The following is a 19,540-nucleotide window of genomic DNA, read 5'->3' on the forward strand; positions in this document are numbered from 1 at the left end:
ACTCTATGTCCCCCGGCGACGCACGTACAGAGACAGAATGGGGAACTGCCTATGTAAACAAGGTGATTCCCCATCCTGCCTAATGACATGTCAGAGATTTTCTGTTCCCAGTGATCGGGAACAGTGATCTCTGCCATGTCCCAGTGAGCCCATCCCCCCTACAGTTAGAACACACCTAACCCTATGATCGCCCCCTAGTGTTAACACCTTCCCTGCCAGTGTCATTTTTACATTGATCAGTGCATTTTTATAGCACTGATCAATGTAGTAATGTCACTGGTCCCCAAAAAGTGTAATTTGGGGGTCAGATTTGTCCGCCACAATGTTGCAGTCCCGCTAAAAATCGCAGATCGGTGCCATTATCAGTAAAAACAATTTTTAAAAAGTCCCTAAAACTATCCCGTAGTTTGTGGATGCGATAACTTTTGTGCAAACCAATCAATATACACCTATTACGATTTTTTTTTTTTTTACCAAAAATATGTAGAAGAATATATATCAGCCTAAACGGATGAATAAATTAGTTTTTTATATATATTATTTTGGATATGTATTGTAGCAGAAAGTAAAAAAAACATTTTTTTTTTTTTTTTTAATTTGTCGGTCTTTTTTTGATTATAGCACAAAAAATAAAAACCGCAGGTGATCAAATACCACCAAATAAAAAGCTATATTTGTGGGTAAAAAAGGATGACAATTTTGCTTGGGTACAGCGCCGCGACCGTGAAATTGTCAGTTAAATCGACGCAGTGCCGTATCGCAAAAAATGGCCTGATCATTAAGGGGGCAAATCCTTCCGGGGCTGAAGTGGTTAAAATATTTTTTCCAGCAAGAACTTCTCTATGTGGTCTTTTATTAAACTCTCCAGTATCTTCCCAACAATAGAAGTTTTACTAACAGGTCTATAGTTACTTGGTAAAGACTTTGTTCCCTTTTTAAATATAGTCACCACATTAGCCCTACGCCAATCCAGTGGTACCATTCCAGTCACTAATGAGTCCCTAAAAATTAGCTACAATGGCTTTGAAATGACAGCTCCATTCTAGTACCAGGCTGGACCCTCTTTTGCCTTTAGAACTGCTTTAATTATTTGTGGCGTAGATTCAACAAGGTGGTGGAAATGTTCCTCAGAGATTTTGATCCATATTGACATGATCGCATCACGCAGTTGCTGCAGATTTGTCGGCTGCACGTCCACGATGCAAATCTCCCATTCCCCCACATCCCAAAGTGCTCTATTGGATTGAGATCTGGTGACACTGGAGGCCACTGGAGTACAGTGGACTCATAGTCATGTCCAAGAAACCAGTTTGAGATGATTTGAGCTTTGTGACCTGGTGCATTATCCTGCATCAGAAGATGAGTATGCTGTAGTCCTAAAGGGATGGACATGGTCAGCAACAATGCTCAGTTGGTACTAAGGAGCCCAAAATGCGCCAAGAAAATATCCCCCACACCATTACACCACCAGCCTGAATTGTTGATACAAGGCAGGATTTCATAATGTTTATGACAAATTCTGACCCTACCATCTGAATGTCGCAGCTGAAATCGAGACTCATCAGACAAGGCAACGTTTTTTCAATCATCCATTGTCCAATTTTGGTGAGCCTGTGCTAATTGTAGCCTCAGTTTCCTGTTCTTAGCTGAAACGAATGGCACCTGGTGTGGTCTTCTGTTGCTGTAGCCCAACTGCTTCAAGGTTCGATGTGTTGTGCATTTAGAGATGGTATTCTGCATACCTTGGATGTAATAAGTGGTTATTTGAGTTACTGTTGCCTTTCTATCATCTTAAACCAGTCTGCCCGTTTTCCTCTGACATCAGCAAGACATTTCCGTCCACACAGCTGCCATTTACTGGATATTTTCTCTTTTTCGGACCATTCTCTTTATACCCTAGAGATGATTGTGCGTGAAAATCCCAGTAGATCAACAGTTTTTAAAAAATACTCAGACCAGCCCGTTTGGCACCAACAGCCATGCCACGTTCAAAGTCACTTAAATCTCCTTTCTTCCCCATTCTGGTGCTTGGTTTGAACTTCAGCAAGTCATCTTCACCACATCTAGATGCCTAAATGCATTGAGTTGCTGCCATGTGATTGCATGATTAGCAGTTTGTGTTACCAAGCAATTGAACAGTAGTAACTAACAAAGTGGCCGGTGAGTGTATATACTTGTCCATGCTGTAGAGAGTAAAATACACATATACATTGTTGCATACATACTAGGTTGTTCAGATTCATTCTGTATATGTTTAATGGAAATGTTATTTTAACCACTTGCCGCCCACCATGTAGCAAAATGACGTCTTCAAAGTGGTTGCTATATCCTGACCAGATGTCGTATGACGTTGTCAGGATATCAAGCCGCAGCGCGCATTGCGACGATCATTGTTGTGGTGTGTCAGTCTGACACACCGCAACTCCGATCTAGGTAAAGAGTCTCTGATAGAGACTCTTTACCACGTGATCAGCTGTGTCCAATCACGGCTGATCAGGATGTAAACAGGAAGAGCCGTTGATTGGCTTTTCCTCACGTCTGACAGACGTGAGTAGAGGAGAGCCAATCGGCTGTTCTCCTGACAGGGGGGGTCTGTGCTGATTGTTTATCAGCTCAGCCCCCCCTTGGATGCCAGCCCAGGACCACCAGGGATGATCACCACACTGGACCACCAGGTATGCCACCCTTGACCACCAGGCAGCTGCCAATCCGTGCCCAGGCAGCTGCCAATCAGTGCCAATGAAATATGCCTGCCAGTGCCACCAGTGATGCCGATCAGTGAAATCCAGTGCCAGCCATCAGTGCCCAGCAGTGCCGTCTGCCAGTGCCACCCATAAGCACTCATCAGTGCAGCCTTTCAGTGTCGCCTATCATTGCCCACCAGTGCCACCTATCAATGCTGCCCATCAGTGCCGCCTTATTAGTTCCGATCAGTTCAGCTTATCAGTGCCCATCCGTGAAGGAGAAAACGTACTTATTTACAAAATGTTTTTTTTAACAAAAACATGGAAAAACTTTTTTTTTCAAAATTTTCGGTCTCTTTTTATTAGTTTAGCAAAAAATAAAAACCGCAGAGGTGATCAAATACCACCAAAAGAAAGCTCTATTTGTGGGAACAAAATGATAAAAATTTAGTACAGTGTAGCATGACTGTGAAATTGTCATTTAAAAAGGGACAGCACTGAAAGCTGAATATTGGCCTGGGCAGGAAGGTTCGAAAGTGCCCGGTATTGAAGTGGTTAAATATGTATGTAAATAAAATGATTTTTTCAATGATTAGTGTATATGGTCTCAAAATATACCCAACACGTTTAAAGTCCCATGACTAATAGTTGGAACAAACACCTGAAATGTATCCAGGTACAACTCCATGGGCACATAGCAAAACATATCCCCACAAGAATAAAGCCCCATACACACGATAGGACTTTGTACAAACTTTCCCTTGGATTTTTGTACAAAGGGCGTTGCCCAAAAGTTTGTCTTGCATACAGACGACAGGACTTTTCCAGCCAACTTTCACCAAATCACGTGGTTTTTCAGCTCTTTACCACCACCCTTTGGTCAACTTCTTTATTGTTGTCTGATATTGTGTCAATCTCGCCACTTTTATTGGCGAGATTGACACCTTGCGAGCCGGGTCCACACTGGTGCGGGGATCCGAGCTGGATCCCCGCCAGTACCAGGCACTGTGTTTGGTATGAATCTTGAAGGGGAACTCTACGCCAAATTTTAAATAAAAAACCAGCATGGGTTCCCCTCCAGGGGCATACCCAGGCCCTTAGATCTGGTATGGATTTTAAGGGTAACCCCCTACGCCAAAAAAAGGCGTGGGGGTCCCCCCAAAATCCATACCAGACCCTTATCCGAGCACGCAGCCTGACCGGTCAGGAAAGGGGGTGGGGACGAGTGAGCGCCCCCCCCGAGCCGTACCAGGCCGCATGCCCTCAACATGGGGGGTGGTTGCTTTGAGGGAGGGGGGCGCCCTGCGGGCCCCCCACCCCAAAGCACCTTGTCCCCATGTTGATGAGGACAAGGGCCTCTTCCCGACAACCCTGGCCGTTTGTTGTCGGGGTCTGCGGGCGGGGGGCTTATCGGAATCCGGGAGCCCCCTTTAATAAGGGGGTCCCCAGATCCCGGCCCCCCACCCTATGTGAATGAGTATGGGGTACATCGTACACCTACCCATTCACCTAGGGAAAAAAGTGTCAATAAAAAGTAATAAATAAGTAATAATAAAGTAATTTATTAGGCAGCTCTGGGGTCTTCTTCCGACTTCGGGGGTCTTCTTCCGACTTTGGGGGTCCTCTTCCGACTTCGGGGGTCATATCATCCTATGACCAAGCCCCCTTATGACCTCAGTCCCAGCATGCCCCGGGACTGTGATGTCATAGGGGGGCGGGGTCCCGCCTATATAAGTCTGTTGCGGAGCACTCAGAGAGCATTCCAGCTGGAGAGAACGTTGTGTCAACATCTCTGGAAGAGAAGAGGGAAGAAGACGATCCACTGCTGGCAAAAGAGCGGCAGAAGATGCAGACACCGGGAGAAGCCGCCGGAGAGACCCCCGAAGTCGGAAGAGGACCCCCGAAGTCGGAAGAGGACCCCCGAAGTCGGAAGGGGACCCCCGAAGTCGGAAGAAGACCCCAGAGCTGCCTAATAAATTACTTTAAAAACCTGTGTACTATATTTTTTATTGACACATTTTTCCCTAGGTGAATGGGTAGGGGTACGATGTACACATAGGGTGAGGGGCTGGGATCTGGGGGCCTCCTTATTAAAGGGGGCTCCCGGATTCTGATAAGCCCCCGCCCGCAGACCCCGACAACCAACGGCCAGGGAAGAGGCCCTTGTCCTCATCAACATGGGGACAAGGTGCTTTCCCCCCATGTTGAGGGAATGCGGCCTGGTACAGCTCAGGAGGAGGGGCGCTCGCTTGTCCCCACCCCCTTTCTTGACCGGCCAGGCTGCGTGCTCGGATAAGGGTCTGGTATGGATTTTGGGGGGACCCCCACGCCGTTTTTTCGGCGTAGGGGGTTACCCTTAAAATCCATACCAGACCGAAGGGCTTGGTATTCTCCAGAGGGGAATTCCCTCTCACGCCCGCCGCAGTAGGAAAATGTGTTTTTCCTATTGCAGCTAGCACGAAATGTACAGTACCCTGCCGCCGAGAACGCGCTGGAAACATTCTCACGGCTGCGTACTGTAGTTTGTACAAAAGTCCAATGGCTTTGTGTACACATGATCGGACTTTGCTCCATTGGACTTTTGTTGCCGGAAAGTTTGTCCATTCGCACAGCCAACAAAAGTCCGATGGAAACTGAAAAAGTTTGTCCGATGGAGCGTACACACGGTCGGATGTTGCTCCAAAACAGCTAATTTGCAGGTTTGTTGTCAAAAAGTCCGATCGTGTGTACGGCCCTTAAGATGTGCAAATTTAGAAATTCACAGAAACATGAGGTAGACCTGATATGGGATGAGTTGAGGCTGCTGACTCCCTACATTTGCTAGGAATCCTTTTAATCCTTTCAATGCCTAGACTAATGAAATGCAAAAATTAGAAGTAAGTTATGGTCAAGGTATTATCTTTGAATATAATGATAACTGTGAACAGTGATTATATTCTGTCATTCATCATTTTACATGATTAAAATCACTTTATTAATTTGACATTTACTCCTTTGTGTTTTAAAACAGGATTTTCATAATGTGAGGTGCATTAGCACTCTGTCATATTTTATAATAGGGCTTTACCTGTTCCATATTTAATTATTTAATAAAGGTATTTAATTAACATGGCATTACATTTGTAATGCCCACCGATTACTAGAGTGTATGATGACCACTGATATTTTTTTTGTTTTTTTTGTTTTTAACATGCCAGACATTTAGCATGAACCATATAACAAGATCATTTGTAAACATAAAAAAACATTTTTGAACATATTTATGAAGCCGAATTTACTGCTTGTCGTGGCCACTGAATGTCTTGTGCATCTCTTTCCACAAACAATTGCCATTTAAATGTTTGCCAGAAAAGTCACATTTACCACTGTGTTTGCTTGCATTAATTCACTACATAAAATTAAGTCCTAATAGTATAGTAGTTTGGAGTGTGGTTACAAATACACTGTGTAGTATTAGTTTAGATGGGTCAGCTGTTTTTTCCATCAGCTAAAGCTTTGCAGTGCAACTTTTTTTTTTTAATACTGGGTATTATAAAAGGTTCTGTGCTCCTAAAATAAACCATCTAGTCCAAGCCGATTTTTTATTATGTCATCAGAAGTAAAAACTAGAATAAACCACCCGTATGATAGGAAGATATGTGTGTGCTGTCTCTGCATGCTTGCCTTAACAGTTCTAAATGGATCCTTGTCTGAATTTGCAATTGCCATTTAGAGTTTTTTTTATTATATAAAATGATTTCTCTGTGTTCCACTGTTTCAGGGGGGTGCAAGTTCAAGCTACAAAATCTGCTGCTACTGTCAAAAAGCATGACTTAAGTAAATGGAAATATGCGGAGCTGAGAGATGCAATCAATACTTCATGTGGTAAGTCAACAAAATAGACTTCTGCTGAAATGGCAGTAGGTCATTAAGGATAAGTACATTAGACAAAATGATACTTTACTTTGAAGCTGACAAGTGATAGATGCAGAGTTCTTGTAACCATATAGATGTTTTATGTAATGAATGCCTAGATTCTCTATATAGTTATTAGAGACAAAAGATCTCCCAACTGATAGCTCAGCTTGTATCGTTAAGTAGTTGGACATAACATAAATCTGTACTAATATGGTCAGAACTAAGTATGGACTTCCTCCATGCAGAGCAAACAAACAGGGTCACTTATGGAATGTTCTTGATCTCACGGTTTAGTAACTTCAGGATCCTTGTGGACAGAAATACCAGTTCAGCAAAGGAGAGAAGCAACCAAGACCCTGAGCAGTATATATATATTTTTTTTTTTTTTACTATAAAAAGGTTCTGGTGTTAGTTGTGGTCTAACTTTTCACCTAAATTAACATTAATTTTCCCTTCCACTCCTCCTTCAGCTTTACATTTTGCCTCGCTTTTGGTTGCCTGTTAAGAATGTGTTTGATGTTGTAAATTAAGTTAGCCTTTTTATGCCATTCTATTCTTCTCAGGTAACCCATTTGTTAAGACCAGTATGCCTATGGCACTTTAAGAAAAATCAATAAAAATACTCAGAATTTATGCAAGATTAAATTATCCCAAAGCGCTTAAAAATGTAAATTGGTTTCTTCTAAATAAGCAAAATTCCAATTAGTAAAATGAATCAGTAATTTCCGGTATGACTTTCAAGCAGAACATATCGGTGCTATCTTTAGCACATAAAATATTGTAACAGCTCAGGCAGTTCTACTTTTATTAATGGATCTCTACTTTACAAAAATTACTTTTATGTCGTTGTCTGTTTAGTGTCAAAAAGAGAGTTCTGTTAGTAGACAACTGCCTCTGCTATCTGGCACTTCATCCCCTTGTGCTCCCATTAAAAGTGCCCATATCTGGCTGTATTGTACGGAGAGCTGAACTCCATCTCACCTCTAGAAAGAAGACGGCAGAGTTCCTAATAGATTGGCAAGGGATGTGATGTCTCAGACAGAAAGGGCAACTCACTGGCAGGAAACAAATGACTAGAACAGTGATGGGGAGTTTTTTTTACCATTTATATTTTCTCCAAAGTGTTTTGCTAGTATGTCAGCAGGAAGACTGTAGGATGCGTTTAAAAGTTTTACTTTAATTTTTTATTTAAAAATAAATATTCTGTTTCCTACATGAAGTCAGTCACCTATGTTTTGTTGTGGGGAAAAAAAAAATCTTGGTGATACAAAGGTAATGGGGATTTTCAATAATGCATTAAAGGCAACTTTATTCAAAGCACGACGATCAGTAATGTAATTCATGAATACCTATCTCTGTTTATGTTTCCGGATGCTCTGTTTAGCAATAAGCTGCTGTTATAGATTTTCTTTCCTGCTAATAACTGAAATGCATGCCTAAATTAAAAAGGAAACGTTTAAGAGAATAACCGATATCTCTAATTGCATTTGTAATGCTTTGAGTTTCGGCATAAAAGATACTGCTACACTTTGTACCTTTTGGCTGTGCATAATGTTTACTTTTTTTATAGATGGATATATTATGCTGCAGTAGAGGTGAATAGGGAGGTTATCCCTAGCCTGTTCTTTCATTTATTCAGCATTTAGTATATTTTTGAGGGTGAATGCAAAGCAATGCTCACCTATCCTAGCAAAAGAGGATTTCAGAAGATCTTGCTGTCACAGTGATGCTCTGAGATGTTGAATAAGTGGTCAGCCTGTCACAAATTCTCCCATAGCTCGTAAACAATCCTTTGTTTTCATGATAATGTTTAATCAACATGGAGGCCCAGAGGACTAAAGTGAAACTTAACTTAAATGTATTGGAATATTTGGGGCCCTGCGTACTATAGATGTTCTACAAAATGACATACTGGGGGAGATTTACTAAAACTGGTCCACACTTAATCTGGTGAAGCTGTGCTTGGTAACCAATCAGCTTGCTCAATTAAGCGTTGAAATTAAAATCTAGAAGCTGATTGGTTACTGTGCGCAGCTGCACCAGATTCTATGTGCACCAGTTGTAGTAAATCTCCCCCATTGTGTCATGGACTCCCTGCCAGTCTTTCACTGCCAATAATGAAAGGTTGCATTAAAACTATGAATTGGGTTTTACCTGTGCTAAATTGTGAAAAAAGTCTTAGTATAGTATACTACTATTTGATAAGGTTTCTGCTGTTTGCAAGTCATGATTTTATTCTATTGTATTACTGAATACATTTGCCACTGAACTATACCTTGTTGAAAAATTACAGAATAAGTCATTGAATGGGAGCAGCCAGTGACAAAGTCACAAGCCTCTGGTAGTTTCGCAAAAGAAAATGATTAAAGTAAACACTCCTGATAGAAACTACATTCTCCTGAAAACTAGACATATTTATTTGCCTTGATGCAAAAGACATAGCAATAGCTGCTATATTCAAGAATATTTGCTGTCTAGAGTTATATTTTACATATTCAATTTAAAACTGCAAGACCAGTACAACTAGTAACATAAAAAAGAGGGGAATGGCAAATACATTTAATATTAACCACTTAAGCCCCGGACCATTTGGCTGGCCAAAGACCAGAGCACTTTTTGCGATTCGGCACTGCGCCGCTTTAACTGACAATTGCGCGGTCGTGCGACGTGACTCCCAAACAAAATCGATGTCCTTTTTCCCCACAAATAGAGCTTTCTTTTGGTGGTATTTGGTCATCTCTGTGTTTTTTATTTTTTGCGCTATAAACAAAAAAAGAGCGTCAATTTGGAAAAAAAACGCACTATTTTTTACTTTTTGCTATAATAAATATCCCCCAAAAATATATTAAAAACATTTTTTCCTCAGTTTAGGCCGATACTTATTCTTCTACATATTTTTGGTAAAAAAAATCGCAATAAGCATTTATTGATTGGTTTGCACAAAACGTATAGCGTCTACAAAATAGGGGATAGTTATATGGCATTTTTATTAATATTTTTTTTTTCACTAGTAATGGCGACGATCAGCGATTTTTATCGTGACTGCGACATTATGGCGGACAGATCAGACACTTTTGGTGCTATTTTGGGACCATTCACATTTATACAGCGAAATGCTTTGATTACTGTGTAAATGTGACTGGCAGTGAAGGGGGTTAACCAGGAGGGGGGCGCTGCAGGGGTTAAGTGTGTTCTAGGGAGTGATTCTAACTGTAGGGGGGATGGGCTATGTTGTGACACGACACTGATCACCGCTCCCGATTACAGGGAGCGGTGATCAGTGTCATTATGCAGAACGGGGAAATGCTTGTTTACATCAGCCTTTCCCCGTTCTTCCTCTCCGGGACTCCGCGATCACACTCACGGAGCTCGAGGCAGGGTCAACCACACAGCAGCAAATTTAAAGGGACATACCTGTATGCCCATTTACCTGTCTGTGCCATTCTGCCGATGTTTGCGCGGCGGTCGGCAAGTGGTTAAAGTTGTTTGAAGGTTAACATGGTATGTCGGATAGCATTTATTCATGAAGATACTTCATTTTTAGAAAAAAAAAATGCAAGTATGTGTTATTTATTCATCAAATACTCTGAGCCTGTTGTCATTTTCATGAATATGTCACATAAATAAAGTATCTTACCTGGATATGGCATCTATCTTATAAGAGCAGAATAAAAAAAACATAAATAGGAATGTTGGCCTAGCAATGCTGACATTATCTGGGCACTCTGATATTTCTTGGTAGCATTAACCAAAATATATTTTCTCATAAATCTCTTGAACAGACATTGAGCTTCTGGCAGCATGCAGAGAGGAGTTTCACAGGCGGCTCAAAGTTTATCACGCCTGGAAATCCAAGAACAAGAAGCGCAATGCGGAGACTGAACAGCGAGCTCCAAAGTCGATTACAGACTATGGTAAGTCTGTCGTTCAGGAATGCAGAATGTTAAGTTCCTATTGTAATTATTCTCAACACCAGTATATTTTAATATGGAAACGGTTTGAAAATTAAGAAAACTAGCAAAAGTGGGCCTATCAGAATGAACAAAGTTAGGAATATTGCTAACAATGCTAAAGAAATGTTTTAGTTGGAAATATGGGCGGGGGTGGAGGGGTCTTTTATACAGCTTTGGCCTAGAATCTAACTTCTTCCCATAACACGAACTTTCTGAAGATGAGCATAGGTATTTTGCACTTTATTAGATATGTTAGTTTGTTCACTTTAAGTCTTCCACCCTCGAGGTCAAAGTTTGGGTGGTAGTCATTTTTATTAGATAAACTGTGTTGAAAACACATTTAGGTTATTATGAGCTGGGCTACAAGTTAATAGTTGTAGTTGGGAAATTCTGTGTGAACTTCAAGTTCATGAAGCAGAAGGAATTTATGTTCTACTTTTTGATAAATTTGAACCCTTAGTTCCTTATCGCTATAATAAGCTGAGTCTGATGCATTAAAAAACATTAGTATACCATTTCTAGATACATAGATGGTCACTGGGACATAATGGAATATGCCTTTCTGAAGTCAATTTAAAGTAGACTGATGTTTTATTTAAAGTGAATTTGTCATCTACAGTTGTGCTCATAAGTTTGCATACTCTGCAGAATTTGTTTTCTTGGGCATTTTTCAACGCATATAAATGATAACAAAAACATTTGTTTCACTCACTGTTAGTGTTTGACGGAAGCCATTTATTATCTATCAACTGTGTTTACTCTTTTTAAATCATAATGGCAACAGAAACTACCCAAATGACCCTGATCAAAAGTTTACATACCCTGGTGATTTTGGCCTGATAACATGCACACACGTTGACCCAAAGGGGCTTGAATTGCTATTAAAGGTAACCATCCTCACCTGTTTGCTTGTAATTAGTGTGTGTGTATAAAAGGTCCATGCGTCTCTGGACTCCTGACAGACCCTTGCATATTTCATCCAGTGCTTCACTGACGTTTCTGGATTGTGAGTCATGGAGAAAGCAAAAGAATTGTCAAAGGATCTGTGGGAAAAGGTAGTTGAACTGTATAAAACAGGAAAGGGATATAAAAAAATATCCAAGGAATTGAGAATGCCAATCAGCAGTGTTCAAACTCTAATCAAGAAGTGGAAAATTAGGGGTTCTGTTGAAACCAAACCATGGTCAGGTAGACCAACTAAAATTTCAGCCACAACTGCCAGGAAAATTGTTCGGGATGCAAAGAAAAACCCACAAATAACTTCAGATGAAATACAGGACTCTCTGAAAACATGTGGTGTGGCTTGTTTCAGATGGGCTGCATGGTAGAGTTGCCAGAAGAAAGCCATTACTACGCAAATGCCACAAAGTATCCCACTTACAAAACGCCAAACAGCACAGAGACAAGCCTCAAACCTTCTGGCACAAAGTAATTTGGAGTGATGAAACCAACATTGAGCTTTTTGGCCACAGCCATAAACGCTACATTTGGAGGGGAGTCAGCAAGGCCTATGATGAAAGGTACAGAGGTGGATCACTGATGTTTTGGGGATGTGTGAGCTACAAAGGCACAGAAAATTTTGACCAGGAAATTTGGTCAAAATTGTTGGCAAGATGTATGCAGTATGTTATAAGAAAATACTGGAGGAACATTTTACATTCATCAGCCAGAATGCTGCGCATGGGACGTACTTGGACATTCCAACATGACAATGATCCAAAACACAAGTCCAAGTCAACCTGTCATTGGCTACAGCAGAATAAAGTGAAGGTTCTGGAGTGGCCATCTCAGTCTCCTGACCTCAATATCATTGAGCCACTCTGGGGAGATCTCAAACGTGCAGTTCATGCAAGACCTCCCAAGAATTTACAGGAACTGGAGGCTTTTTGCCACGAGGAATGGGCAGCTTTATCATCTGAGAAGATAAAGAGCCCCATCCACAAATGCCACAAAAGACTTCAAGCTGTCATTGATGTTAAAGGGGGCAATACACGGTATTAAGAACTGGGGTATGTAAACTTTTGATTAGGGTCATTTGGGTAGTTTCTGTTGCCATTATGATTTAAAAAGAGTAAACACAGTTGATTGATTATAAATGGCTTCAGCCAAACACTAACCATGAGTGAAAGAAAAGTTTTTGTGTTCTTCATATTCTCTGAAAAATGGCCAAGAAATCATAAAATCTGCCAGGGTGTGTAAACTTATGAGCACAACTGTAAGTTACTTAACAGCAGGCACTACACGATTGCTCTTCTTCCAAATTATTTTTTCTAGCTGACTTTTTTATAACCTGCCTTGTTATTAATCATTTTTAAATTAAGACATCAGTTTAAAGCATTTTAATTTTTATGTAATGTGTTGAATTCAAAATAACTGGTATTTATTTACAGATTTTGCTCCATTTATGAACAACGAACGTAAGTGTGGAGATGGTAAACATACTAACCAGAAGGAAGTGGGAGAGGTGTCTAAACCTTATGCTACTAACCTTTATAACATTTGCTACAGTTATGGAAACCATGCAAACCTTTACATACAAAATGTACTTTTGTGATTCCTCCAAGCATAAGCTGGGCAGTAATGGAGCCTCTAAGGCTGGCACTACCTAAACAGGCACTTTAGTTGAAAAAAGAAAGAAAAGAATGAGGTTTTCACATACCCACCGTGTGATCCCTTTGGTGTTTTTTACATAGCTGAGCAGAACCTAGTGACCAAATTAACCCATCAATGCGTACATGTGAGAATCTAGCAGTAAGTAGGGTGCAGTGGATTCTACAGATTTATATTATTTTACATGGACTTTATTAGGGTTCACGGATAGCATCTCACAAATTTTTCTTGTTACCCGAGGTTGCGGTTTAACCCTGTGATAGCCAAACAAGTACCATATATATCATGGCATCAAGGGGAGGGAGGTGTACGGAGGTGAGGAATGGGTCAGAAACGCTGGGCCAGCTCAGAGAATAACTAGATACTCCTAGAAGAGTAGAGGGCTATGATCTGCAAGGAAGGAAGAGGCTGTTATTGACTCTTCGTGGAATTGTCTAATATTCTATCAAGTCCAAAGACAACATCACAAGTGAATTAAAATTACTTTATGGAAATACTGCAATTAAGCATTTAAAATATGAGATTTTGTGTGCTTCTTTTAACCACTTGCCACCCAGGCCAGTTCTGACACTTTTCTCCTACATGAAAAAAATCATAATTTTTTTGCTAGATAATTACTTAGAACCCCCAAACATTATATATATATGTTTTATTTAGCAGAGACCCTAGGGAATAAAATCGTGGTCGTTGCAACTTTTTAATGTCACGTGGTATTTGCGCAGCTATTTTTAAAACGCGTAAAATAAAAAAAAACTTTCATGAATAAAAAAAAAAACACTAAAGTTAGTCTGATTTTTTTTTTTTGTATAATGTGAAAGATGATGTTACGCCGAGTAAATAGATACCTAACATGTCACGCTTTAAAATTGTGCACACTCGTGGAATGGTGCCAAACTTCAGTACTTAAAAATCTCCATAGGCAATACTTTAAACATTTTTACAGGTTACCAGTTCAGAGTTAGAGGAGGTCTTGAGCTAGAATTATTGCTCTCGCTCTAACTTTTGCGACAATACCTCACGTGTGGTTTGAAGCTGTTTACATATGCGGGCGCGACATACGGTCGGGGACGTGGGCGCTTTGATTTATTTATTTATTTTTATTGTTGATTTTTCTTTTATTTTTATATTTTGACACTTTCCCTTTAAATTGTTTTATTTTTTATCACTTTTATTCCTATTACAAGGAATGTAAACATCTCTTGTAATAGGAATAGGGCATGACAGCGAGATCTGCGGTCCATAAGTACTAAGATCTCGCCTCTAGGCTGGAAAGCCTGAGATAAAACAAAAACAAAGAAATGGCAGTGTCTACATCTGCCGAGGCCGGGCGTGACATCATAACGTCGCACTCGGACCCTAAAGGACCTAGAAATTACTGGGGACCATCTGGTCCTCGGTCAACTCTATGGTACGCTTCCGCCGCCGGCCGATTTATTCTCCGGCTCGCTGATCACACGGGCGAGCTTTATAAGCAACAGAGGGTGGCTGGAGGGAGGGGGGACGTCGCCTTTAAAACCGCCTTTAAAAACAATCAAGTGGCTGAACAGCTGCTATGAATGTTTTTACGATGCAGAGAGTCACCAGCAGTCACCGTCATATGACGTCCAACGGGCGGGACGTGGTTAAGGTGGTGACAGGGTCTTCTTAAAATTATTTCATAAAATTTAGCAGTTAAATAATTTGCATAGACTCACATTTGTTACCCACTTACCAAGTACCTAAACCGTTTTTAATGCTTTGCTCTGCACCCATATACTATTACAACAGTTTTTTTTTTTTAACTTTAAATAATATGCCTAAATTTGTTTTGCATGGAAAGGTTTTAAACTGACATACCTGTAGCAAAGTGCTTGAGGCGTGAGAAGCTGTAATATGGTGCCGCTCTGTATAATTCTTTAACTATCTTGGTGTGGTGCTATACATTGCTATACATCATCAGCTAGATGAAATCTTTGCTGTAAGGAGCAGTGATGATGTGTGCGCTGCTCTAACCTAAAACAATTACTGGGTCAAATCCAGTATTTAAAGGTTACTTTTCTCGCTGGTTGGTGCTGCAAACTGCTGTTTGCATATCATCATTTTCCTTTCTCTTTCTTTAATGAATAAGTTGCCTTGTGTCATGTTATGAAAACATTGCTGCTCTTGGGTTTGGAAATGTTAAAATAGAAAAGAAAACACGAAGTGGGGTATTTGCTAAAACTGGAATGTGCAAAATCTGGTGCAGCTCTGTATAAAAAACAGGTTTAGGCTGGGTTCACATTGGTGCGACACGACAGACGTCTTACTTTGGAACCGACTTTGCCCTGCGACATGAAGCCGGCATGTGTCCGGCTTTCAATGAACGGGGATCCAACTTGGATCCCTGCCAATGCCCGGCACTGTGTTTGGTATGAATCTTGAGGGGGAATTCCGCGCCAAATTTTAAATAAAAAACCGGCATGGGTTCCCCCTCCAAGAGCATACCAGGCCCTTGAGTCTGGTATGGACCTTAAGGGGAACCCCCCTACACCGAAAAAATGGCGTGGGGGTCCCCCCCAAATCCATACCAGACCCTTATCCGAGCACGCAGCCCGGCGGTCAGGAATGGGGGTGGGGACGAGCGAGCCCCCCCCTGAACCGTACCAGGCTGCATGCCCTCAACATGGGGGGTGGGTGCTTTGGGGCAGGGGGGCGCCCTGCGCCCCCCCACCCCAAAGCACCTTGTCCCCATGTTGATGAGGACAAGGGCCTCTTCCCAACAACCCTGGCCGTTGGTTGTCGGGGTGTGCGGGCGGGGGGCTTATCGGAATCCGGGAGCCCCCTTTAATAAGGGGGCCCCCAGATCCCGGCCCCCCACCCTTTGTGAATGAGTATGGGGTACATCGTACCCCTACCCATTCACCTAGGGAAAAAAGTGTCAATAAAAATACACACTACACAGGTTTTTAAAGTAATTTATTAGACAGCCTCGGGGGTCTTCTTCCGACTTCGGGGGTCTCTCCGGCATCTCCTCCCGGTGTCCTGATCTTCTGTCGGCTCCTCCGCTATCTTCTGCAGCTCTTTTGCTAGCAGTGGCCCGACTTCTGCCTTCTTCTCTTCTTCCAATGTTGACACGACACTCTCTCCGTCTGGAATGCTCTCTGAGCGCTCCGATGTGACTTATATAGGCGGTGACCCCGCCCCCTTATGCCGTCACAGTCCCTGGGCATGCTGTGACTGTGATGTTTTAGGGGGCGTGGTCACCGGGTGATGTTGACCACACCCCCTTATGATGGCACAGTCCCAGCATGCCCCGGGACAGTGACCTCATAAGGGGGCGGGGTCACCGCCTATATAAGTCCATTGCAGAGCACTCAGAGAGCATTCCAGCTGGAGAGAGCGTCGTGTCAACATTGGAAGAAGAGCAGAAGGCAGAAGTCCGGGCCACCGCTAGCAAAAGAGCTGCAGAAGATAGCGGAGGAGCCAGCAGAAGATCAGGACACCGGAAGAAGACGCCGGAGAGACCCCCGAAGTTGGAAGAAGACCCCAGGAATTGGAAGAAGACCCCCGGAGCTATCTAATAAATTACTTTAAAAACCTTTGTAGTGTGTTTTTTCTATTGACCCTTTTTTCCCTAGGTGAATGGGTAGGGGTACGATGTACCCCATACTCATTCACAAAGGGTGGGGGGCCGGGATCTGGGGGCCCCCTTATTAAAGGGGGCTCCCGGATTCCGATAAGCCCCCCGCCCGCAGACCCCGACAACCAACGGCCAGGGTTGTCGGGAAGAGGCCCTTGTCCTCATCAACATGGGGACAAGGTGCTTTGGGGTGGGGGGGCCCGCAGGGCGCCCCCCTGCCCCAAAGCACCCACCCCCCATGTTGAGGGCATGCGGCCTGGTACGGTTCAGGAGGGGGGGGGCGCTTGCTCGTCCCCACCCCCATTCCTGACCGGCCGGGCTGCGTGCTCGGATAAGGGTCTGGTATGGATTTGGGGGGGACCCCCACGCCGTTTTTTCGGCGTAGGGGGGTTCCCCTTAAGGTCCATACCAGACCCAAGGGCCTGGTATGCTCTTGGATGGGGAACCCATGCTGGTTTTTTATTTAAAATTTGGCGCAGAGTTCCCCCTCAAGATCATCTGAGCACAAGTCGCATGCCGAAGTCGGATCATGCGAGACGGTGATCCGACTTTGATCCCACTTCAATGATAATCAGTGGGCTGAAGTAGGATCAAAGTCAGACCAAAGTAGTACAGGGAGCATTTCTAAAGTCGTAACGACTCGTGTCGGACCAGATAGGACGGCTCCCATAGGGAAACATTAAATTTCACACGTCATGCGACATGAGCTCCCAATGTCGGAGCGTTTGTCGGACCAGTGTGAACCCAGCCTTACTGTCAAAGCTTAATTGAACAAGCTGAAGTTAGAAGCTGATTTGCTACAATGCAGAGCTGCACCAGATTCTGAGTGCTCCGGTTTTAGTAAATCTCCCTCACACCGTTCACATTGCATTTCCTGTCTATATATGCTTGGTGTTGACAGTGTAGTGTTTGCAAATACTTGATGAATTAATTGATTAACTATTTTCTTGTAATAAACACTCAGTGTTTTCCTAAATCATGATCATGTGACTTGAGAAATAAAAAGTTACCTACCTCTCACAGATTAAAGGAGGCAGGATCTTTACAGCAGATGAGTCTATATGGTTCTTTATTCAGCTTAAAAAGATATGCTCGCTTTGGTTTTCTTTTCTGAACTATGTTTTGATCAACTAAAAATGCTGTAATTAAACTCATTTAGTGTTCTCGAAAAAGCATTTTGACAAACAGCTGGTGAACTTTAGGCCTACATGACATTGAAACACATTAGTAAATGCTATGACAACAGCTTCATTCACCAATATAATTTTGTAATTTTTTTTCCCTTACTGTAGGGTGGGGGGTGGACAAGTTAAGTAGGACTTGGGTACAGAAAAGTACACTAGATATTTGTACACACATTTGACACCTCGCCCCCATACAGTGTGACTCACTAAATTGTCTGCTAGAGGAGCATTGTAAGCCCACACTATCTGCAAGATAAAATATTTTTATGTTTCTTGTCACCATAAAAAGGAAAAAAGTTTCTGAATTCTAGAAAAAAACATAGAGCAGCTGTACTTACTGGGTCATGCTTCTCATTTATTTGTGATGACAAATAATGTGAAATTTGCTCTAACTTTCACAAATAACTGAACAGTTTTAGAAAACAACTAATCCTATGAATGTTGTACACCTGGACAAAAGTTTAGCTAAGCCATTATAAAAAAAAAATGCAACATATTTATTTACAAACAGTTGTTGAAATCACAAATACAATCAATAATACCCTATCGTCTTTGCATTGTGGTAGCACTTAACATGCACTCCAGGACCAGGAAACTCTACCTATTCCCCCCCTTTTTTGTCTTCTAGCATCTTCTGATAGAAGGTTGTTACCACGAAGCTATGGCATTCCTCTGATTGCCAGTCCTGTAACACAGTGACAAAAGTGATAATGTGGTGTCACAAGAGTTTTGTTAAAACGCTAGAATCTGCATTCAGGCAGGTGAAGGTTAGAACGCACTTTTAAGTCTACGTTAACAGCTTGCCTAATGGAAAAAAAAAATGAGGATCAGAAGGTGACCACATACAGGTTGTAGTTTTTCTAATTCTTGTGCCTGATAGAGGCAGGGGACCCTGTGAAAATACCCTTTTTTTTCCCAACATATGGGTGGGGGCCAGTTAGAAGCAAAAAAATGCTTAGCAGAGTTTGACATTTAAATGTAAACCTTTTGATTTTAAATGAAAAGGCACCTGCACTTTTTAAGCATCCCAGAGAGCTCTATAACCTAAAGCATTCTTATATGTTTATACTGACTTGAATTAAAGTGAAGGGCCTACCTGCTGCTAACCACCCTCCCCCCTCCCCCCTCCTTGCCTCCTTATTGCCATTTAAGCTACCCATCAATTTTAGGGGTCAGTAGTGAGACACAAGATGAGGTAAGGGGCAGGCCCAGGACTTTGCTTCCTCAAGTTGATATACATATGCCTGTGGTAGGGTTGTCCCAATACCGATACTATTATCGGTATCGGCACCGATACCAAGCATTTGTACTTGTACTCGGGCAAATGCTCCTGATGCTTCACCCGATACCTGTACAGTCAGCGGTGATCGGTGAGTGGGGGAGTTACAGGCTTCTCCCCCAGCAGCTTTCAGCTGCTTCAGTGAAATTTATACAGTGGTGATCGGTGCTTGTAACTCCCCCACACACGATCACCGCTGACTGTTCCTGCATCCTCCTCCATGCCGTTCTGCTGTCCCCCTCCGTTCTTCCTCCATGCCTCCTGCTCTGTTCTGCTGCTGTCCCTCTCCGTTCTGCTGCTGTCCCTCTCCGTTCTGCTGCTGTCCCTCTCCGTTC

The 19,540-nt window shown here is 42.3% G+C and overlaps 1 protein-coding gene across 5 annotated transcripts in view; it reads left to right on the top strand.

Annotated features, from left to right (window-relative positions):
* Window positions 1-19,540, top strand: part of MYO6 (myosin VI) — a 402,734-nt gene that overhangs the window by 375,142 nt on the left and 8,052 nt on the right. For 3 of the 5 annotated variants that reach the window (XM_073626829.1, XM_073626831.1, XM_073626832.1), the window contains 3 exons: window positions 6,445-6,548; window positions 10,364-10,495; window positions 12,925-12,951. In XM_073626829.1, the coding sequence (XP_073482930.1) occupies window positions 6,445-6,548; window positions 10,364-10,495; window positions 12,925-12,951 (263 nt within the window). The remainder of the gene's footprint in view (window positions 1-6,444; window positions 6,549-10,363; window positions 10,496-12,924; window positions 12,952-19,540) is intronic. The other 2 variants (XM_073626830.1, XM_073626833.1) reach the window with 1 other exon arrangement.

This window comes from Aquarana catesbeiana, linkage group LG04 (genome assembly GCF_042186555.1).
Source record: "Aquarana catesbeiana isolate 2022-GZ linkage group LG04, ASM4218655v1, whole genome shotgun sequence".
NCBI classification, from domain to species: Eukaryota; Metazoa; Chordata; class Amphibia; order Anura; family Ranidae; genus Aquarana; species Aquarana catesbeiana.